The sequence below is a fragment of the Patiria miniata genome, unplaced genomic scaffold (genome assembly GCF_015706575.1).
Source record: "Patiria miniata isolate m_02_andy unplaced genomic scaffold, ASM1570657v1 HiC_scaffold_20, whole genome shotgun sequence".
NCBI lineage: Eukaryota > Metazoa > Echinodermata > Asteroidea > Valvatida > Asterinidae > Patiria > Patiria miniata.
The window spans coordinates 32,675,573-32,700,688 of NW_024037059.1; the positions used below are offsets into that span (position 1 = coordinate 32,675,573).

Here is a 25,116-nt window from a genome sequence, read left to right on the forward strand (position 1 = left end):
CCTCCCGCATGGGTGCAAGCCCGGAATTGGTATGCAACAATTCACCTAGCATAATTCACCTAGCATGCCCACCTCCGAAGTTACATAACACTTTACGGCCGTAAAATTTAGTGATTGATAAATCAACTAAAAAAATAAAAGGAATAATTTTAACAGTCTTGGACACCCTGTACATAAACACATTTCAGGGACAAAAAAATCCCTACTTTAAATCCACTAGTACAGTGCATAGGGATATCACATTTTGCAACGCGTATGCCAACTTTGAGATGAGCCAAAAACCGGGTTTAATTTTCATCCAAGTTTGTCTCAATGTCGGGTGATCCACTAGGTCAAATTCAAGGTCAAATTAAAGGTCAAAATGTCATTATACTTCAAATAACCCCGACATGAAAAAAAACAATGGTAAATTTGGATTTCTCATGATGTAACCTTTCAAAGGAAATTAAGATTAACACATTTGGCTCACAGATTATAGAAATATGGTCATTTAAAAATGGCAGCAATGTCCATTTTGACCAAAATTGCCTGGGCGGTAGCGCGAAAACTGTTTGTCCGATGGTGCTAAAACTTAAAATTTCGGCTTTTCAGCCGAAATTACCCTATAAACTAAATATGATCCAATTTGAAGAGGTTGGGGATTAAAATGTTAAAGTTTTGGGGGGTGATTTGACACTGAATGGCCCCAATGTCAAATGACAAATGTTGTTTAAAGTACCCCGAAAAGCAACTTAGGACGAGAGTTATTACTAGATAGCATATTATGTCGTATTTTTGGCCACTGCATTTTTCTTTGCTAAAGAAGGAATTTTTCTCATAATTATTTGGATAGACTTTACCTTCCTAAGCTGGAAATCCATTGGTAACATTTTTTTTTCTATCTACCATGTGGCGGTCAAAATGGAATTCAAAATGGCCGCCATTTCGGGCCTAATTTGTATCTAACTTCGGACCTGATTGTCATATGAAGTTCAGTTTGGTGGCAAACCCCATGTTTTTGATACCAAGGAACCCACGAAAATCATTGTTGATGGGGTATACTCCCAGTGGAGTACCCCATCAACAATGATTAACTTGGGTTCCTTGGTATCAAGAACATATGCAGTTTGCCACCAAAATGGACTTCATACGACATTCAGGTGCCACCTTATTATTTAAATGAAATCAAAGATGGCCGCTATTTTTGAATATCCAATATGGCTGCCATCCATTTGGGATGCCTAAATGTGCTAATTGGATTCCTTGGTATCAAATTTATGGGCTTTGCCACCACCAATAGTGACTTCATACGACATTGAAGTCCAAATTTATTATGCAAATAGTTCAGAATGGCGGCAATTATGAAATATCAAAGATGGCTGCAATCAACTGTAAGTACCCCGTCCACAGTGATTTACTTGAGTTCATTCAAAAAATGGACTTCATAGGACATTCAGGTGCAATGTTATTATAAATAAGATCCAAGATGGCGGCTATTTTGAAAAAAAATCCAAGATGGCTGCCATCCATCTGGGATAGATCATCAGCAATGGGTCATTAAGATTACTTGGTATCAAATGTATGGGGTTTGCCACCGAAATTGACTTCGTACGCCATTCGAGTCCAAATTTATTATGCAAATAAGCCGAAAATGGCGGCCATATCTTTGAAATATCCAAGATGGCTGCCATCCATTTGGGGTACACCATAAACAATAATATACTCAGGTTCCTTGGTATCAAAAACATGGGGTTTGCCATCAAAATAAACTTCATGTGACAATCAAGTCCGAAGTTATGATACAAATTAGGCTCGAAATGGCGGCCATTTTGAAATCCAAGATGGCCGCCACACGGTAGCTGGGAAAAAATGTCTCCAATGCATTTCCGGCTTAGGGAGGTAAACTCTTTCCAAATATGGCAAAAATTACTTCTTAAACAAAAAAAAGCAAACGCACATAACGGCCTATATACTATTATCATGGCCGCGCCAAATCATATGAAAATCATGTAATTAGCGGCCTTTTGAATTTATGCAAATTAGGCATATTTCCACCACTTGGATTTTTAACAACTTTTTAGGGACCTTATAGCAATGCACTGTGGTGTGAAATTTGACTTGGATTATCAGGGAACACTCAATTGGTACATGTCCACACATGGCATCCATTATTTTAACTTTAATTAGGCAAATTGATATACGGCATTTATGCAAATTATACGGCATTTGGAAAATTTCGGAAACATAGGGATCTTGGAATTTACCTAGGACTTGAATAATGAGTAAATCAATGTAAAGGACTAAAACTGTTGTTTAAAGTACCTCTAAAATCGACCTAGTATGAGAAATATGACCAAATCAATGCGAAAGTCCTAACATATGCGGCCATTTTGGATTTATGCAAATTAGGCATATTTCCACCACCTCGATTTTTTAAGACTTTTAGTATGTCATTTTAGGGACCTTATAGAAATGCACTGTGGTGAAAAAAATTCTGTTGCAATTTGTTTGAGGTCAAACCTTATATTGCCTGTACTATTAGGCAAGCCACTTCATCCACACTTGCTTCACTCCACCCAGGAGTATAAATGGGTACCGGCATTAGCTGGGGAGTAACCTGTGATGAACTAGCATCCCATCCAGGGGGAATAGAAACATTCTCAGTCATTTCAAGCTATTAAAACCGGAAATAAACGCTGGCCTTGATGGTCCACATGGGCTGTGACAGACTCTACTTACTTTTTACTTTGATGCAGATAATGATGCACTCATTGCATTAATCAAAACTAGAGACAATACGCTTGTTTGTACTTTTAATTTAGTTACTTATCCATGAATCTACCAATTTTTTTCCAGATTTTAATTAGTATTTTTTTACCGACCTCTCTTCTTAGGCAAAAAGGTGAGATCATAGAAATATAAAGGGACTTTGTTATCTAACTTCCATTCTATCTGTGTTGAATAATCTCAATTCTTTATGATGTCTAGCTGTTACCCAACAAGGCAACAAACCTATTTTTTTTTAAATTGAATTTAGTGTGTTGTGTTTGTGAGATATGGCGATTATCTTTAAAAAAAAAAAACACACACACAATAGATCCATATATAAAATCAAATGATGACGTCATCAATCACATCACTCCAATGTTTACCTAACGCATCCCTGACTACATGCATACAATGTTAACAAGTCGATGGAACTTTGTTCCTATATGAAATGTTTATCTTTCACCTGACTGCACATAGACTCATGCAATATCAATAATGCCGAAAAGCCCTGTGTTCTGTTCATCGAACAGACATAGATCAAGTGAAGCCCTGTTCATACTTAATGCGAAAGCGAATGCGAAGCGAATTTGACGTCATGAAACATTCGCAGCGGAATTCGCCCGAGTTGAAATATGTTCAACTTTTACGAATTCGCAGCACAAATACTTGCCATGACGTCACAAATTCGCGTTCGCTTTCGCGCCGAGTATGAACCGGGCTTTAAACAGATATTGCACTCGGCCTTGTCAAAAACACATTACATTAAAATAAACCAATAAACAAATTAATTATTCTACAATTTTTTAATTTCAAGCTTAAAGGAGCACTTGCAAGATTTGGGCATTTCAAAATGAAAATAGTTACAAATTTTCGCAAATAACACATCCCGGTTTACATGTGGGTACATACCAACTTACAACTTACAACCAAATTGAACCTATAGTTCTAAAGATATAGACCTTAGATAAATCAATTTTAATTTGTCATCACGTGACGCGTGTTCAAGGTAAAAAGTAAAATTCAACCAAATTGGACATGTACTGTACTGTAGATTGCAGCATGTTAAAAATGAACCGTTAATGTGATGTCACGTGACACATGCCGACGTCATCAAGACGTCAATGTTTGTGGTGTGTCTGCAGGTGATGGTCCATGTGTGTGCCAAATATAAAGCCAATCGGATTAATCTAGGTGACCGAAGTGCCTGTCAGAAATAAAACGTGAACTAATGCTGTGGACAGAATTCTAAACAAGCAAAAATGTTAACAAAAAAGGCTGTTAAGACTACAATGTACATGACACACCAGGGCCACCATTCCTAATCTTCATGTCAAACCAATGCTTTCCTGTAAAAAAAAAGGAAAGTTTTAAGGTTAGTTGTTAACAGATTGAGTGAGTGTCATTATGCATGTTACATAGCAAGACATTCAGTAATTTGGATGTTGCTGTTTATCTGAGGTTGGCAACATTTTACCCCTTGGATAGTGTAATACAATAATGTTCATTTCAACTTTACACGGGCGTATGATCCAGTCATTTATTGGAGGGACATAAATGATTGAAAAGCATTTAGGTCAGTTCTGAATGCAAGCATTTTATGTCAAGTTATACATGATGGTGCAAAGAGAAGGAAAACCACTGTTGACAGGAATTTATTAACCTACTAAACTTTTTTAACTTTTTTTTTGTGATGTAGTGAAGTACAGCTCTTAAACCATACGTGGTGAAAAAAATCTTTGAAATTATCGCAAGAATAGTGTTATTATGCTAAATTCAATACTAGTCACCAAAATGTGGTGTTTTTTTTTGTGTCTTCAAGCTCAAGTCAAGCGGATGGAATAAAGCCGTCCGTGGACAAACAGGTTTGGCACATGAAATTTACAAAACTACCCTGTCTCGGAGACAAAATATTCATTTGCAATAATTTTTTCGTCACTTTTGATTAATTAAAGGTCAATATTGTAATGCCATTAAATTGAATTTTGAAATATGCTCCACAAATACATACAATTGCTGTCAAAAGTGGATTTCCTTCTTTTTACACCACCCCAGTGCACAAACCCCCTATCCAAAGCATGCACGCATGTCAAGCGTGCAGTCATAAATATTTATCACTCATAAACCTATGTATGTAATGAAAAATATATCAACAGTGGTTTTAACCATGATTGTATGAACATGGGTCAGGTGATGTCATCTTAAAAGTGCAATTTCCAAATCCCATTTCCATAAGTGTGATCTAGTTCAAACTGTTTTTTAGTGTCGCCTTACGAGTTTCGGGGGACACCTTCCTGTTTCCTTGTATGCATCTTAAAGATAAATTACTTTCATCTCCCAAAACAAGTAGTCTCATCTCTCAAGTATTCACATCAATTCAATGGACACAAGTGTCATTGAGTAGCAAAGACAATGTGGGATAAGTTTATACCATTATTCATTATAACATTTGCCTTTGTCAATATAAATGAATGGGTGTTACTGATATTAAAGGTATAGCACATTCTCGTCCCTATGGCTCGCATTTATTTGCAACCTGGTTTCCTAAAGTAACCCCTGGGTGGGAAACTTTCAGTATCTTCCGGATTCTTGTTATCTTGATATAAACACCGCAGTTGCAAGTACATTGTATTTATATTGTGTACTTGGTCGTTTATTTCCAAAGTGCATGACGTGTTTTAATGTTCATTGTTAATTATAACGTCGTATAAGACAACGTCCGATCGTCGTGAAAATGTGTTTAGATAAATAGACTTGAGTGTGTTACTAGTATGCAAAATATTTGCATGAGGTTATGTAATGATGACGTAATCAACTGATATACCAAACCATTGCTTTAATTTTTACTCTGTTGCAGACCATCAAAGTACAAGGGGTATAAATGTCTTTGTACTGACATGTTTTCTTGAATTGTTTCAGTCTGTTCCAGTTTCTGACCTAATCTTAATTTACATATCTGTCATTTTAAGCTAATTTGAAACACTCAATGTGGAAGATATCAATCAAAACCTAGATTCTAACGGTGACAAGTAGAGACCAATTATGCATTGGATTCATGTGATTTCGACCTTGGGTTATTTTATTTTTGACAACCCCATGCATTTTTCTATTTTTGGCCTCTGCAACCCTCTGGGGAAAACAAAACAAGATGTCGTATTTGTTGAGTTACAAACATGACGTTATCAGGCAGGCAACTATTCATTGGTCATCGCCTCGTTCATTTATGGATATTTTGGATCAAACCAAAATTTAATAAAATTCAGTCTTTTTCGGTATAATTTTAAAAATCTACGTTTTGGGTTTGATAGCTTTCATTTTATTTAAATGTTACTTCCAGTTTTATGGTATCGGTTCAAAATATGCAAAATTGAATAATTGATTTAGTTTTATAGACAGGATGTTTTCTGATTTTACATGTAATTATTGTGATTCCGTTTGATCTCATCTGAGTTTAATTAATTGAGTACAATTGAACCCAGCTGAGTTAAGTTAACCTCAAAGGATTCCCAAAGAGCTCAGTCGATTCCAGTTGAATCCAGGTCAGCTCAGCTAAGCAATGTTAAGCTGACTTCAGTTGTCTTTATTTGACCGTAATGGAGTTGCACGTACTCAGTTGATCTCAACTGAATCAGTGACGCCTAACCCAAGGGTACATTAATATAACTTTCCTTGCATCACAAGGGTGTACTCAAGGAGAGTGATGTACCATCTCACATGGATCAAGAAAATGTTTCAAACAATGGAAATTTATATAATAACACCTTATGTACGCTTCATACCTTTCCTGTGCAAATGAGTAATGTATCCCAGTGCATGCCATGTCGATGCAGAAAGCGTAAATTACACACAAGCACACAATTATCAAATTGTTTGATTTCAGAGTAAAACTTAGAGATTTGCGTTTGTTGAGTTATAAACGCAGGGTGATCGGGCCCAAAACATTTTCATTGGACATTCCCGGTTATGAATATTTTTTTCAGTACAAGGAAAATAATCATTTACAGCCTTATAAGTTAAACCATTCGTTTTAATTTGAAACATGCATTATTTGGGTTGTAGTACATTGTATGTAGCCTACACACATTATTTCTGGTTTGATAACGTCAGCAGTTCAAATATGCAAACTGAATTACTGAAGTTCAGCGAGGATGCATGATCATCAAAAGACGAAAAGAACTTCTGAAAACATGGAAATTATAATGAGTTGAATTGTATGCATTAAGTATACCTAGCTTCCGGTTTGGTGACGACACACCATTTTGAAGCCAAAGGCCAACATTGTACTTGGGTATTATTATTTTGTGGTACGAACATAGTCATGAGACACGGATCGAATGGGTTGAATTTAAAGGGAAAATACAACATTTGCAAACATCAAAAAGTAAAACTACTAAATTATTTTGAAGTACCTTGCTGGACCGTTAGTGAATGACAGTCTAAAGTATCCAGTACAGTAATATCATGGCACCTGGTATGCTGTCATTCTCAAGAAAAGTGGTAAATCAATTTCCAACGCTGGTCGGCCGACTGGCTTTTTTCAAATACTGGACCCAATTGACCATTTTTGTTTTGCAATAGATTACACACCTATGAATGGGTACAAGCCAGCTAGTTTAGTTCCCTGACCTTACAATTTAAATGGAGTCAGGGAACCAGACAACAGGAAAATGATTGTTTTTCTTGGTTTTCATAGCATCTACGAACCCAAAACGTAACCCCCGAAATCCATTCATTTCTGAAAATTACAGCAAAAGCAAATGATGTATATTCACTTTAAACAAAAGAAAAAATGCAATCATTTTCAACATCTCCCTACGACAACTTCCGGTCTGAAGCCTTGCAAAGTCATTTGCCGTTTTCCAAAGAATATCTATGGGCACTTTGGTAAAATATTGACAAATTGTTTTTAATTTTAAAAAGTTCAACTGTTGTTGATGTGCCGCTTTAGCCCCTTCGGGATAAAGACGTCATTGTGCTCATTTATGTGTATAGCATTCCAGGCAAATCACTTCCATAATTTGTTGACTGCAGACAAACAAATTATGGAAGTGCAGTCGACTGCAGTAAAATGATTCTGGTTTCAAGTTATTTTCACTTTTCCTTGAACTTTCGGTAACACCGGAAGTAAAGGTCAAACGGCTCTGTCCTCGGGAATCCAAAGTATTGCTCAATGCAATATATAAGTGATCACAAACAACTCGAATGGTACTCCATTCATTTGAAAATTTACAGTTCAAAGTAATAATTCAAATTGTGAACCTAAATCGCTTGTAATTTGATACCCGATGACGTCATGATGACGTCACAGAAGTTTCACATGTTTGAACTGGGTTCAATTTCATACCAGGTTTTATCAACCCCATGGACCCGTTTGGAAGAAATTTGGTTCGTTTTCATTTTGAAGGCTTCTTGTCTGTATGGTAAAATTTACCTAACTTTGACCTTTAACTGGGGACATCACCATTGGCGTCCCTGCCTTGGGGACAATCGCCCCCCCCCCCCCCCCCATCTTCTCCTGCACGTATACACACCCACACAGGTTTGTTTGTGGTGTAAATCGAGTATTTATTTTATTGTTCCTCATCGCTCGAATTTGTTTGCAGTAGCTCCTATTGGTTTTGTACATGTTTTCTACTCAGGTCGTCTTTGATTTGACTCCTGTCCTCAATTAATCGATGATGCTTCATAATGTGTGTCGATTCACACTAGAAACATGCACATACACCTGTTCCAAAATTGTGGGGACTACACGTCTGTTGGGTGATAGTTATTATGGAGTCCGAAGACACTATGGGAACAGCAGAAAGTCCCCACAACAATACCAAATGTCCCTAATAATGAAAAAACGTCCGTAAAACTTGATGCCGGCTAGGGCACAAAAACACAAATTTCAAGTTTTTCGGGGGGTTGTAGACATCCAAATAAGAGGTGTCTTAGTTTTTCTTTTTTAATGATAGGGGATCGTGAGAAAAAAAATGTCAGAAAATAAATCAAATTGGTGAAGAGTAGGACATAATATGCATTGTATTTATGTGTTTAATCTAAAACAAAATCTGTGGTAATTTAAAAATGTAATCTGCCAAATCACTTGGCAATTTTTGGCAAACCGTGTCATGTGTTTCGGACTCATCTCAGAGCGTGGACTTAGTTATTGGAATTTAACAAAACTGAATGCACAAAAAGTTTATACCTTTTGTGCATTTTCATATAACTATTGCGACCCTCGTGGTACAAAACCATTTGCACTCTAATTCCGTTTCTATGCATACTGTCTGGTGTGATAAAGATGTGCTTACATTATTGTGTGTATGCCTGTACTCATACAATGTACATACAAACATAAAACATCTATTTAAAAAAAGGTATTGAAACTGTGTTAAATGTAGTTTAGTATGAGTCATTCCTGTTTACCTCATGACTGATGGATAATGTATTCTTATATAACGAGTTGTTATTTGACAAATGGAAGATGCTTTTTTTGCCAACATTTTTACCTCATTTCCTTGATACCATCTTTTAACAGTATTTAATGTACAGTAAAAAAAAATGTATATGTTTACATAACTAACTTCAGCTGCTTCACCTGAAATAATTATGTTTTTGAATGAGTTTAGTTCGATATTTATTATTCATTTTAATCTTTGTTTAACTAACCAGTGTGTTGGGCTATGCATTTATTGTGTATGGATTCCTGTTAAACGCAATAATTTGTTTTAAACACATTTAGTGAGGCTGATAAGTGACAGAATTGTGCACTTTGTAACTGAAGCATGAAACTTCGCATGTAAAGGGCTTCATGCAGTAAAGAAAATGTTCAGATGTGGAGGCATTTCATATCTTACCAAGTGACCTTTGAGAGGTCAGTGACATTTACATAACTATATTTATAACCAATTGTTCTTGAAAAACTACTTTCATATGACCATAGTCTACGTCTTCATGCCATGAAAATAATGATCAGATGTGAAGAACAATTATATTTGACCTCTGGTGACCTTCGAGTGGTCATTGACCTTTGTATACCGTATTTAAAGTTATTTATAAGATTTACTCTTTAAACTCCAACTTGTTCATTACCCGTATATAACATGTTGGTCTTCTTGCCATAATATGAATTTTAGATATGTGAACATTTCATTTTTGAGCTCTGGTGACCTTTGAGCGGTCAGTGAACGTTGTTTACGCTATTTGCTTCTATTTATCATATTTAATCCTCCAAATGCCACTTAAAGGGCAGACGCAGGCACAACAGAATATAAGAAGTACATCTGGACAAGCATCACTCTCTAACAGTGACCAGTGGACTTTGAAAAAAAAGGTTTTTAAATGTCGTTTCCCAAGTCCATCTGTGTACAAGGAGTGTAATAGGTACCGGTACACAAGTGTGAATACTGCTAGGCATTTGTACATATTCCATTACAAAAAGGTCCCACCGCCGTCTATTCCAGTCACATCATGTTGTGTCTGCCAACAAAAATTGTTTGTGGTGTCTGAATTCATAACATGACTGTAGAATAAGGCGCAATACCTTTCGTTTGCACTATTGAGGCTTCGGTCACGAAAAAATGGCGTTTTGACGAATTAATATGATATTGATGGTCAGATAATTATGTCCCAACATCTGAAAATTCTTTTCATGGCACGAAGAACCGAATGTTAGACTTGGGTCTTGAAAAAGTGACACTTACAAGGGCAAATCTTATAAATATCTATAGATAGGGTTTACAAAGGTCATGACCTCTCGAAGGTTACCAGAGATTAAATATGAAGCGTCCCTACATACAAAAACCATTTTCATAGCATGATCACCTAATATATTAATTATTTAGACTTGGGTCTTAAAAAGATTGGGGTTTAAAGATTTGATCTTCTAATTTGCTATAAATAAGGTTTACAAATGTCACTGACCTGTGTAAGATCACCGGATGTCAGATATGAATTGTTCCCATATCAGATCGTTATTTTGATTGTATAAAGACATAATGACGTGCACTTTGGGTCATAGGAAAGTGCACTCTGAAGAACAATTGTTATATGTAAAGGTCATGTATATGCAAAGTTGAAATGCCTCCACATCTTAAAATTAACTTCATGGCATTGAAGAACCAACATGCGAAGTTTCATTCTTTAGTCACAAAGTGCACAATTGTTTCATATATTTGAAATTAACAGCCCCACTAATTAGCATGAAGTTAAAAATGACATTTAAAGCTTTATGAAACTTGCCTTCTGAGTTCACCAGTTGTTTCAATTCAAATTAATGTCTTCGAGAGCTTTGTACATAAAAAAAGGGTATTTATTTTTTTAGTTGTTATTTTTTTATGTTCTTTATACATATTTCATACATGTAATATACTTTGGATACTTTTTGGTGCAGGTTTACATTATCAGGTAACATTTAATTATCTATTTAATTGAAAGGGAAGTTACGTTGAAAGTGGTTTTTAGAAGAAGAATCACTTCAAATTGAATTGACGTCTTCTAAGAAGTTTGGCATTGAATCCATATGACATCACACGTGCATAATATACCGGTACGCATATGTGATGGGAAAATTAACAAAAACTATGTCCAAGACCAGTTTTGTTCTGGATTTTTTTTTTCAATATTGGGTTTTGCCCTCCAGCGACGTATTTTATAAACACTGTAAAATATTCACTGTCCCGAGCGATAGTGAGAGAAAAACCAATCATTCTGGTGCAAGTCGAGTGCAGACGTCTTACTACTTGACCACCGAGCTTTCACGGTCATTTTTCCCAGGCGGGTTTTCATGGCCATGAAGAGTGCTTTAACTAAAAGTCATTGTTTGACTACGCTGGGAAATGAGTTAGAATGGAATCAGTTCCCTTTTTAATGTTTTCCTATAGTTAATATGCAACTAAAAGCACCAAATAGGTCCATAAAACCTGCCTGTAAAAAAATGCTGGTCAAGGACTACTACGAGGATATAATTATAACGTTATCCCTAGGTTGTCCTGAATGTATTATATTGGCAAAAAAAGCGGGACTTTAGAAAAGAGGGACTTCAGACTTCCGAGATCTGAAGCAAGATAAAGGCTGCGTGCTGTTAAGTTTTCTCTTAAATTGTTGGCAGACGTTGAAGTGTAAAACAACATTGAAAAATAGGCCAACTATTTTTTTCACTGCAAGACAGATTGATTACATTGGTATTTTTTTTTAAAGTAAGATGTTGCCCACTTTCCACTTGTGCATTCTTCTGCAAGTATCAAACAAGGCAACTGTGGACTTCTTGTAGTTTTGTCAAGTAATCCATTTCTTATTAGAATCAAACTTCTGGGGAAAAGAGGAAGGAGTAGATTTATACACTAATATGTGAACACCCGTAACTAACGTTGTTCTATAGTTGCAGTAGAATGCCAAAAAATACCACTACGATCCTGCCATGCAGTGACAGCCTGTTATCTCTTTAATGTTGTTTTCTTCTTACAGGGATGTTTCTCCCAACCATTAAAGAGAGAAACTAACAACTCGCAGCTTCCATCTTGCTCAAACTGTTTGGTTGCTAATATTGTGAAAAATATACTTTACGATGTGCATGAATCAGTCACAATTTTAATGTCACCAAATGTTTTAAAAGTCACTATATATTTCCCGCAAAAAGTGACTTTCATTGCACCTCCCACTTCAAAAGCATCATTTTGCCACGTTTGGTGTAAAATGGCAAAAGTTATTCATACGTACGGGCAGCTTCCATACGTAGTTTCCGTGGCGCTTTCCCGCATTATGTATGAGAAGAACTCGCAAAGTGATGACGTCATACGCGAGATAGATACGGATATGGTGCGAATTTTAAACTTTCTTGTGGGTTCTTCACTTATTTGGACCCACAAATTTACTTGGAAATTTATGAATTGATGTAATCATAATAATTAGATCAGAGAGTTCACAGTTCCGTCGTCTGAAAACTTGCCAATGACACAATTTTGCAGCTCGAATGTCTCCCTGTTTACGTCAATTATTGCTATCATTATAAACTTGTCAAATTCATGTCATTTACTAGTATTACTTGTTTATTCACCGTCAGGATGTACATACATAGCTCTTGTCCAGGGATCTTTGTATCCATAGCTCATCTCGCTATTCACTAGGCTACTGTGGTAGCTCGACGACAACCGTACTTTAAAATGTTTTAATGTAACTGATAGACTAACAACAACGCTCTTGATATCGTTGTTCTGTTCTCGTGAATAAACATACTGGCCCGATCGAAACTACTGAATTATTCATGACTTGGCACAACCTCCTGAATTATTCATGGCCCCAACCGTCCGATCCTAAAGTGGCAGTCACAACCGGAAGTGTGAGGTCACACATGATTGTCTGATGTAAAATTTATCCTGTGTACGCTAGCGCTGCACGAGATTTCTGATATATATATGCATGGTATATATGAAATGGTGCAGCACCTTCGAAATCCCAGATTTTGATTTTGTTTTGCCATCTCACTCAAAACAATATTGCTATTACGCAAACATAACGTTGAGGATAAAACAAGGTCGCAAATCTGTTTGTCGATTGAATCTATACCACGCCCACTTGGGGCCAACATGCAAATTTAGGTCAACGTATTAAACATCAACTGAGGCACTGCAACGATATGGTTAAATACGAATTACGATGAATATTCTTTCTTAAATCTGTCAAGTTTTCGCTCCAAATTGTGGAATATCCCACTTCCATTTTTTTTATTGAGAGGATAATGAATAATTTTGATATTTTGCGGGATTTATCGGACAAAGACAATGACGAAAATGCTGATCTCAGTGATCAGCTGAAATGTCAGCGCCAAAATGTGCATGATTGATCAATTTTTTGGCCGGTCATTTGGTTCAAATCGTATCACCTCTGCGGCTTGCTACTAAAGTGACCATTGACGACGAGTACAAGACGTGTTTACTCGGCAGTGGATCAAATTTCCCTAATGTTACCGCTCAAAGTAATTTTTAGTTCAGAATCACTGCTGGCGGGTGCATTATAAAGTTATGACTAGTGAATCACTCCTGTTGCGTTTTATTGTCAGCACTGACTTGTGAATCACTCCTGATGGATTTATTGCCAGTTATGACTTGAGAATCACTCCTGATGGGTTTATTACCGAGTTATGACTTAAGGAACACTCCTGATGAGTTTATTATGAAGCAATGACCTGTGAATCACTCCTGATTAGTTTTATTGTTAAGATTTGACTTGGGAATCACTCCTGACGGGTTTATTGCCAGTTATGACTAGAGAATCTCTTCTAAAGAGGTATATTACCAGTTATGAATTGAGAATCACTCTGACGGGTTTATTATGAAGTTTTGACCTGTGAATCAATTCTGATTAGTTCATTGCTAAGTTTTGACTTGGGAATCACTCCTGACGGGGTTATTGCCAGTAACGACTTGCGAATCTCTCCTGATGAGTTTATTGCTAAGTTTTGACTTAAGAATCACTTCTGGCAGGTATATTACCAAATATGACTATTGAATCACTCCCGACGCGTTTATTGCCAGTTATGACTAATGAATCACACCTGACGGGTTCATTACGAAGTTATGACCGGTGAATCACTCCTGATGAGTTGTTACCCAGTTTTGACCTGTGATTTACTGCTGACGGGTATAGTGCCCGTTATGACTAGCGAATCACTCCCGACGCGTTATTGCCAGTGAATCACTTGAGAATCTCTCCCTACGCTTTTATCGCCAGTTATGACTGATGAATCACACCTGACTTTTTTTTTAACGAAGTTATGACCAGTGAATCACTCCTGATGAGTTTGTTACCCAGTTTTGACCTGGCAATCACTCCTGATGAGTTTATTACGAAGTTATGACCAGTGGATCACTCCTGATGAGTTTTGACTTGGCAATCACTCCTGGCGGGTATATTGCCAGTTATGACTATTGAATCACTCCTGACGAGTTAGCCAGTTATGACTTATGAATCACTCCTGACGGGTTTATTACGAAGTTATCACCAGTGAATCACTCCTGATGAGTTGTTACCCAGTTCTGACCTGTGATTTACTGCTGGTAGGTATATTGCCCGTTATGACAAGTGAATCACTCCTGAAGGGGTTAATTACCAGTTATGAATTGTGAATCACTCCTGGCGTGTATAAGGCAGTTACGACTTGAGAATCACTCCTGACTGTTTTTTTTATATTTTTTTTTTATCTAGTACTTGTGAATCAATCCTGAAGAGTTTGGTCTCCCAGTTATGACTTTTGAATCGCTCTTGATAAGTTTATTTCACAGTTATGACCAGTGAATCACTTCTAATGATTTATTACCCAGTTTTGACTTGAGAATCACCCCTGATTAGGACGATTTTGACATGGTAGTCAAAATAGTGCTGTTGGCCCCTTCGAGGCAGTTTTAACATAGGTCCAGTTTAAATCTCCATTAACGCAAGGGGTGGTTTCCACAATGTGCCCAGATCAAAAGCCTCATTGTCATTGCCACTGACCCTCACAAATGCATTTTACCCCACCGCGGTGGCATGCCTTCGCTGTGACACTCATTTGAAAAAAGCTCATATCATCTATATATATAAGAGCAAGTTTTACTCGGCCTCCGAGAAATGTTTGCTCCTGAAAGGATCCAAGACCGCGGTCTCCCGTGGCCCCACAATCGCTCTACGTCCGTGGAAAATGTGGAGGGTGTCTTCCGCCGGGTTTGACACTTCGGGTCGTCCTAATTTTTCCGTACGGACCGGCGATCGTTTCGTCGATTTTTAGGGATTGCCTTTTGCACAGGAATTTGCCGTCGTGTGCGCTTTCACGTTGACTGCCTGGCTGCCCTCTGTGTTGACTTTTCTGCGAGTCAAGACAGTGCAAGGTCAGCGACTTCAACGTAGGGGTTCCGTTTACGTGTTCTACTCGGCCGTTCTACAACAGCGTTCACCAAAAGGTAGCCTTGGGTGACCTTGGCAAAATATTTTTTCTCCATGGTGCGTGGCCACCAAGTGTCCCTATTGTTTCCTATGCTTTGCTTGCCGCCCCTGCGCCGAGTGCAATGAATACTTAGGATGACTACACATTAGTATACCTTGCGCGGTCTGACCAAACGAAAGTCTACACTGCGTACTACTTCCCGGCTATGCAAAAAAACTGTCGCGGCAACGCGTACTGCAGCCTGCTCGACACCCTGGAAACGAGGTTGGGTCTACAGTGCTCGCTATGCAACTTTATCATCACGTCACACGCTTGTACAAGCGTGTGACGTGTGATAAAGTGCTGTTGCTTTTACCATGCATGGAAGAGTGTTTTGAGTCCGCTGCCCGCCACGTATAATTCAGTGTCGCGTTATAATTTCGGGGGCCTGTTTGGGATCAACGAAGGATCGATGCATTGCTTCAAATATCGCAATCTTTGAACTACGTTGGGTTGGAATAACGAAGAGTGCATAATAAATCCATTGGCGGTTGTTGGCTGTTTGGACTTGCTTTATTAATAAGGGTTGAACCAACTTGAATAAAACAGTTAAATCAACGTTTTCCTCGCAGGTCTTGCAAATTGTAAGAATTGTAAGAAGTTTACGTTTGTTGATGAGTCCAATACTGTATCTTCATAATGACCTTCCTCCATGATTCAGACTTTGTAATGTTATGGTTACACACTCAACATTTTCATTGCAAATGCCACCTTCACGTTTTATTGCATTATGATTTATTGTCAAAGCTGTACAATCAGCTTTCGCCTACGGTAAGTCTTTCATCTCAGTTTTCCCACAAAATAATGCGACTGCCTCACAAAATGCCAATTTAACAGACCAACGAGAAAATTTACAAGCAGTCATGCATGCCATGGTACATAATTATCATGGGCGTCAATTGCCCACCCCAACATTTTAAAGCGGGGAATATCGTTTTGTCCCCCCCCCCAACTTTTTCTTCCCGAATAAAAATTGTAGCCTACTATAATATTCTTTTGCTCAGAATAGCTGATTCAATGACTCCAAACTCAAATGATGTTTAAAAGATGATCTTTAAGTTGTTCAAACAATACAGTAGTGTTAGTATCGTGGTCAGAAATTGCCTAAGATAGCGCCGCAGAAATTGCTTTTCTATAACTGCATGTCTTCTAAACTAAATCCCCATTTACATTTAACTCCCCACATTTTCAACCCCAACACAAATACGCCCTACCCGATCTATGATCGGGTAAATCAGCTTGTACGTTAATATACTCGAAACCTACAGACGAAATAGGGTAATGGCAAACGGGAACAGCTCCCCCGATGAACTTCTCAACAACTAGACAATGCATCATCGTCCCTCGTCCTCACATCACTTGATATACTATTTAACCTTGTCTTGACATAAGCAGGAAGCACAAGTCACATTTGTCACATCACCGTTGCGACACAACTGCAGGAGTGATTCACTGATCATAACTGGCAATAAACTCACAAGGAATGACTGACATTACATAACTGGTACTGAGCCTGTGGAGTGATTCACAGGTCATAACCTCGTTATAAACCGTCAGGAGTGATTCTCAAGTCATAACTGGCAATAAACCCGTAAAAAAGTGGTTCTCAAGTCGTGACTGGTAATATACCCGCAGCAGTAATTCACAAGTCATAACATTGTGATAAACCTGCCAGGAGTGACAGGTTTAGTTTAGATAAGTTTATACTCATCAGGAATTATTCACAGGTTATAACTGGTCATATACCCGCCATGAGTGATTTCTAGGTCATTCCTAGTACTAAACTCATCAGAAGTAATTCATAATTCATAAATGACATTATACCCATCAGGAGAGATTCATAGGTCATAACTTGGTAATAAACTCATCAGAAGTGATACACAAGTCATTCCTAGTACTAAACCCGTCAAGAGTGATTCACAAGTCATAACTGGTAATATTCCTTTCTAGCTCGGGCCATTTGGGGCTTTTTGAGTTAAAGCGCATAACTGCTTTCTCTTTTATATTTGTTGATATTGTTGTACATATCTTTTAGTACTTGGTCCTGTGTCACTATTTGTTGTTTTGTTTGACCGAGGAAATCATACGTTCTACCCGTTCTAGGATTAGCGGGAAAACTACGAGAACATACAACAAGGAGAAAGATATCATCATCCACGCAAAACAGACAGTGGTATTCAACGACCAGGTGCCTTGGAGAAAGCGTAATGCAGACAGTAAATTCAATGTCATGACGAACGTCGAACGGCGCGGAGTCATGCGAGCTGTATGTAGCATAATATGCTGTCGATCCTGAAACCAAAGGTACGGAAATAGAGTGGGACTATACAGGGACGACGGTCTGGCAGTATTCAAAGAGACCCCCCAGAAAATAGAAAACATCAAGAAGGAAATTTGCCAAGTATTCCGGGAAAATGACTTAAAGGTAACGATCGAAGCCAACAAGGCAACAGTAAACTTCCTTGACATCACATTAGACCTGCGAACGGGAGGGTACAAGCCATACATGAAGGTAATGTACCTCTTTATGTACATGTCCAGTCAAACCATCCACCCGCTGTCACCAAACAGATACCAGATGGAATCAACAAGCGTCTCTCCTGTCGTCCAAGGAGGCATTCGAGAAAGCTGCCCCGGCCTACCGAGAGGCTCTGCAAAAAGCGGGCACTTTTGCCCGCTTTTTGCAGAGATATGCCAAAAATCGATTAACTCATATTCTGAATTTATTGCATGATTATAGCTCTACAGAGATGTATCGGGCAGTGTGAATTGTGATAGAAGATTTCATTGGATATTCAATGAAATCGTTTTCTATCACAATTCACAGTGCCCGATACATCTCTGTAGAGATATGATTATGCAATAAATTCAGAATTAATCAAACTTTGGCATACATTTCTCTTCTTGACTTACTGTTTCGTACCATAAGGCATTCATCAGCAGAATGACAAAATATAGAATACAAGTAGCAATATAGAATACAAGTCTTACCTTATTTCGAATCAAGCGTGCGCTCGCGTTACACGCGTTACTTCATTGAAGTTAGTACGCGTTTACGTCACTGAACTTGGAACACACCTGTCTCTAAACATCGGCCAGACGGCGCTTGTTTTTGCCAATGTAAAGCTTACCACAGCGTTCACATGCAACTGCAATAGGAGGTAAGTTGTTAACGGTATTTTGTTTACACAACAAAAATAAGATTCCATCCGTCAACTTCTGTTGTATAGCATGTGGAAATTGTTGTGCCTATTTCTGTCAGACGTGCGCGTTGCACACGTGTTTGTTCGAACAGGGGAACGGCCTATATGCTTTTCATTGTAGCCCAGTACATTGTACCATATGCACTCAGCATCAGCTGGATGGGAATCCTGGGTTATGCTTTCCTTTAAATCTTTAAATCTTCCCAGGCTGAACCACAACCGGTTCTACAAGCACCGCAGGCACCTGGAGAGCCACGTATGGTGCGCCTCGCAACCCATGCTCAAAACCAGCCGCCACAGAGGAATCTTGCATCTTCGCAGGCTGGATTACGACAGGTCCCACCTCAAGCCCACCAAACCTGAGGCAAGACAACATCATGGGCTATCTTCCAAGGTGTGGCCATATCGGGGATTATGCAGGCAGCATGTTGGAAAAACTGCCTGCGAGATGTTCTCCAGGCAGAAGGCTGGATGGGCAGACAGGTGCTACAAGCAAGTGCTCGGACTGCAGCCCAAAGATCTTGTAAAGCTACTGACCCATCCTCCTGGAAGCATTATGCTTTCAGCTTTCGGGTATGTCTTAACAGTTTGGTTCACTAGTATTCCTTCCAGCTGGGCTTAAGACACTTAACTTCTGGACTCTAGTCTGCATGTCCCCACCTTTGCATAAGGGCATCTGATGCTACTCTGCATTTGTAGGTATCGGAGGTGAGGTATTTTCTGCAATAGAATTTTCCGAATCTACAGGGCTTTTCTGTTCTAATAAGAAAATACTCACCTCCAATACCATCCTACAAGAAAAGGGGGGGGGGCGGGGTTTATCAATGGGCTTCTGGGATGTGCAGTGTGTGAGCCTGCGTGGTGACACAATGTTCTTTTGTTATAGTCAGCGGAATTGCTTGCGCATGTGCATTGGATATGTGTAAAGGTATCAGAGGTTAACATTTTCTTATTAGAATAGAAAATCTTTGTAGATTTGGGAGAAACTGAGTAAAACATGCATGGAGGGCAAATCTACATGACCTTGAAATTCAATATTGAGGGTGGCATCCGCCTACATTTGGTTATCCTATGATTGGTTAAGAATGGTTGCCAGCTCATATAATAGTGTGTATGCTTTGCCAAGTTATATAGAGACTTTTCTGTGTTTGTCTCGTCAACTACCAATAAATGTGCTGATATCCAAGGGCAGTTTAGTTGACATTATGAGATAACAGATCATATGTAGGCGAAAATTTCTTTCACATCAAAGAGAGTAGTTAGAACGCTAATGGTGGAAACTTGGCTCACATTTTCGTGCAGCAAGATCAGTGTTCCTTTTACATATTGTCAATCTGAATTCTCTGTGTGCATGGAGAAATTGATCCTGCAGTCTGTGCTGCGGCAGAGTAGATTAACACTTTAACCCTACCCCCCCCCCCCAGCCCTTTTTGTTAGGAACCATCCTCAATCCACCCAAATGCTCCAAGATATTCCACTTACATGTATGTTTAAATGAAGGATACCCACTGCCGCAATCCTTCAAAATTCTCCATTAGCCCTGCCTCTCAACTGCATTCAGCCTCGGTCCTCCAAAATCCTCTTTTCCAAACACCACTTATTATTTATTTATTTATTTATTTATTTATTTCTTGTTTATCCTGGGGAGACCTTTCAGTGGAACACTGTTTTTCAAAGGTGCCCAGCAGTTACAACAAACATACGATATTATAAAAATAGAAAAAAAGCAATAAAACATTACAAAGATATATAAGATTTGAGGCTTTGCATGGTGGGGTATCGGTATCGTTTCGGTTTGCGGCAACACCTCTTGTAGAGGCACTTAAAACTGGCAAAGTGTGTTTAATTGTCATAGGGAGGTCATTCATCCTCAATCCTCCAAAATCAATTGACACTGTATGTGGCACACATCCTCAATCCTCCAAAATCTTCCAAAACAGCCAGGAGGATTTTGGACTTTTTTAAAATATATTTTTAAAAATTGCTATATATCTGCTGTGTGCAGTGTGTGAGCTACTCTTGTTATGATTACAGCGGAATGGCAAGATTTAGCCCCATAAATGTGGCCTATTTTACTGGACTGCCTCCGTAAACATAGGCCACACATCCACATGTACAAAAACGTGTCGACTTTGCCAAATTTTGATTTTCACATTTAGGCTTACTTTGTAGGTTTTTTTTGCTTTAGAAGCATTCTCACCCTCTATATAGGCTAATCAGAAAGTGCTGCCTGTTTCAGATGTCCATTTTTCGTGAATTTTCCAGATACATTTGCACACAAAATTTCAACATGAAATTTCACAAAATTTAGACATCTGAAAAAGGCAGCACTTTCTGATTAGCCTATATAGAGGGTGAGAATGCTTCTAAAGCAAAAAAAAACCTACAAAGTAAGCCTAAATGTGAAAATCACAATTTGGCAAAGTCGACACGTTTTTGTACATGTGGATGTGTGGCCTATGTTTACGGAGGCAGTCCAGTAAATAGGCCACATTTATGGGGCTAGGCAAGTACCCTATTACAAAGAGGCAATTGGGTTCTTGTCATGCATTTTCGAAGATGTCTGATGCTCACAGGAAGACGCTATACTGCATTTAATATTAGTCCGAGTAACTTGGACCCAACTTATCGCCTTTTTTAACATTTGGACATGGTCTGGCGATAGTAAGGTCCAAGCTAATACCGCGAGCTGGACAACACCGTCCCAAAAACCAATATTTTCCAACAAAAAACATCAGATTTCACCTTCAAAACGGCCTCCAAATTACTAAATATGCCCCCTGAGGTACAAGTAGACATCGATGATTAAGATGGTTGTACTGAAGTTTACTTACGATCCGGAAACAAGTGAAATTTTCCGTTCATTTCGGAGGGCTCCCCTCGCGATCTTGAACACGTTAAATTTCCGATCGTGTTTAATGTTTGAACGACGCGATTTCTTCTTCATGCCCAGCGTACATTCGATGGTCCCCGTATCTCGAGTGCGATTCCGTTACCGAGCGCGCGCGATGCATCGATTATGATAATGAGTAGACTGGATCACGTTTGTAAACACATGTGCATTTCAAACGATAATAGGGAGTCGGGAACTAGCGCAGCTTTTATGGCGGATACCAGTTCAAGCTGGTTCCCGATTCCCTTTGACAGTTCGAAATGCACATGTACATGTATGTGTTTACAAACGTGATCATTATCATAATCGATGCATCGCGCGCGCTCGGTAACGGAATCGCACTCGGGATACGGGGACCATCGAATGTACGCTGGGCATGAAGAAAAAAATCGCGTCGTTCAAACGTTAAACACGATCGGAAATTTAACGTGTTCAAGATCGCGAGGGGAGCTCTCCGAAATGAACGGAAAATTTCACTTTTTCCGGATCGTAAGTAAACTTCAGTACAACCATCTTAATCATCGATGTCTACTTGTACCTCAGGTGGCATATCTAGTAATTTGGAGGCCGTTTTGAAGGTGAAATCTGATGTTTTTTTGTTGGAAAATGTTGGTTTTTGGGACGGTGTTGTCCAGCTCGCGGTTTTTAGCTTGGACCTTACTATCGCCAGACCATGTCCAAATGTTAAAAAAGGCGATAAGTTGGGTCCAAGTTTAAAACTCGGACTAATTTAATATGCACATTCAGAATAGAATGAGCCTTACATACTGTGACGAGACAGGGTTAACGACTGGGAACAAGTCTGGTCATTGATTGACAGGTCTGCACATGGTCTGCACAAGACGTAATTGTTTTGTCTTATATTTATCATAAAATAACAGGTGGCCCACAATGTACGTTAGGGGCTTATGTTAATTCATTGTTTTCAAGGTAAACATCGTGTGGACATAGCGGCTAGTGTTAGGCTGCCGAGTTATCATTCATTATTTTTGTTTATAGAGGTTCTTTAATCAATAGCTTACACATACAGGCTTTCAGTTGTGGCAGATTTGTAAATAAACCATCCATAATCTTTCAGAATCAAAGAAGATTTTTCGGTCCCTGAGAGTTTATTTCAGAGCAATGCAGAGCACAGACTATCAGTAACCAGTCGGCAGTATATTTTCCCAAAACAAGCTCATTCCCTAGGGCCTTTAGATTGCTCGAGTACTTTCTAGGGTCTAAGGTACCATTTGGACTTGGGTAACCGGGTGCGTTCGCCTCAGACAGGTGTCGTTATTCCAGGGGCTCCAGGTTCGAATTCGACTTACAGGAAAATTCGCCAATTTACTGTGCACCATATACGAACAAACCAGTGCATGCCTGGAGTCCATTAGAGAATAGATAGCCCAAATTCTTTGAGACATAGATTCTCATTATTAGTAGGTTCTTACTTTTACTAGGAGGGTGTTATTAAAGCCCAAATTCAAGAACTCACTGCCCCCTCCTATTCGATATATATGTACAGGGTGTTAAAAAAAAATAACCCTCAAAGTGTCCTCTTTTTCACAGTTTTAAAAACAATTCATCCTTAAAGGGAATATACATCATTTGCTTTTGCTGTAATTGTCAGAAATGGATGGAATTGGGGGGTTGGAAATATATAGCAATATAGTTACACTGACCTTTTTTGAGGTTTTGGGTTCGAAAATGCTATAAAACCAAGAAAAACAATCTGGTTCCCTGACTCCATATAAGAAGAAACAGAGCAGTTTACATACATTGGGGAATTGTAAGGTCAGGGAACCAGTCTAGCTGGCTTGTACCCGTTCATAGGTGTGTAATCGATTGCAAACAAGTGCGATGGTCAATTGGGGCCAGTATTTGAAAAAAAGCCAGTTTTTTTCCCAACGCTGGTCGGCCGACCAGCGTTGGAAATTGATACAAAAATACCACTTTTCTTGAAAATGACAGTATACCAGGTGCCATGATTTTACAGGATGCTTTACACTGTCATTCACTAACAGTCCAGCAAGGTATTTCAAAATGATTTGGTAGTTTTATTTTTTGATGTTTGCAAATGTTGTATTTTCCCTTTAATATCTATACATATTTAGAGAGTATAGTCCATTAGCTTTACGACAATGAAATTTTTTTCGATTGGGTTAAGTTTCATTGAGTTATGTCCAATTCAAAATAAGTGCTGATTTTTCAATCTGATCCTACCTCAATTGTCATTTGTTAGGAATGTAATGGATTTAGGGTGAGGGAAGTTTTTTTTTGTCTAATGTTTTAATCTTTCTTTCTTTATTTTGTTCATTTTATTATTTTATTTTTGCAACAATAGTTATTTGTCCTTTTGGAAGTAATGGTATAGTCCCGAAAAGATCTGTTTGATTAACTTCTTAGATGTTTAGTTTGCTGCTTTTTGTGGTTGTCTCTGCCCTCTACTTGGTAGTCTTTCTTCTCAAATGCAAGTTTCGGCCCGTGTTCTTATTGCAGCTGTCAAAATATCAGTCGCCGTGGAAAAAATGAAAAAACGGTACTTGCTTACAATTGGCCACAACTCAATCAATATTTACCTGATTGGAAAGACGTTTACGTTGTTGGAAAACTAATGGATTATACTCTCTAAATATGTATAGATAATTTGCTGTGTATTTTTTTTAAATTAAAGTTGAGGGCTTGTTTTTGTGTGTGTGAGACACCCTGTATATGTGTGACTCTGGAAATATTTAGTTTTTGTTTCTTTGCTGCTTGTTTTACAGTTGGCTGTTGTACAATTTAGCAGTTACACAATAAGAGTGGCAGCTGCCAAGGCAAGGCCAAAACATGATACCGCCTCATGTCCAGAGCTGTATGCATCATTACAACTCTGCTTTCAGGTAAGATTTAAATAGGAACTCAATATAACAAAATACCTTTGTACTACAAGATCCTGTCTACAATTGGGCTTTATTGTGTTGTCTTTGTATCATGTTATCTTACCCTATTTTAGGATGAAGCTGGTCAGATTTGGGCGATGCATGCTTTTCATGTTAAAAGATGTGCAACATCAATATATTACTTACAGGGGATGAGAAAAGCACAAAGACAAAGATATTTAGAGGTTGTAGGAACAACCACACGGTGTTGGGCCATGGATTACCGCAAACTTTGCCACACACATCAACTCAAAATATGCATGTTTAAATCCATGTTTGACTTTTCAACATGCCGCCAGAGGGCGCTCTAACATTTGATGACGTCACCTGTAAAATTGTTGTACAGTACTGCCTAAGGCAGACACTCGAATCGTTGAAAGCAAGTTCGCATCTTCTGCCTATTTCAATTAATAAGGCACTTCCGGTTTTGAC

The 25,116-nt window shown here is 38.5% G+C and overlaps 1 protein-coding gene across 2 annotated transcripts in view; it reads left to right on the forward strand.

Annotated features, from left to right (window-relative positions):
- Positions 1-25,116, forward strand: part of LOC119728711 (PR domain zinc finger protein 14-like) — a gene marked incomplete at its 5' end in the record, with an annotated part of 95,248 nt that overhangs the window by 34,102 nt on the left and 36,030 nt on the right. For both annotated transcript variants that reach the window (XM_038201050.1, XM_038201051.1), the window contains 2 exon segments: positions 19,096-19,461; positions 24,529-24,645. In XM_038201050.1, the coding sequence (XP_038056978.1) occupies positions 19,096-19,461; positions 24,529-24,562 (400 nt within the window).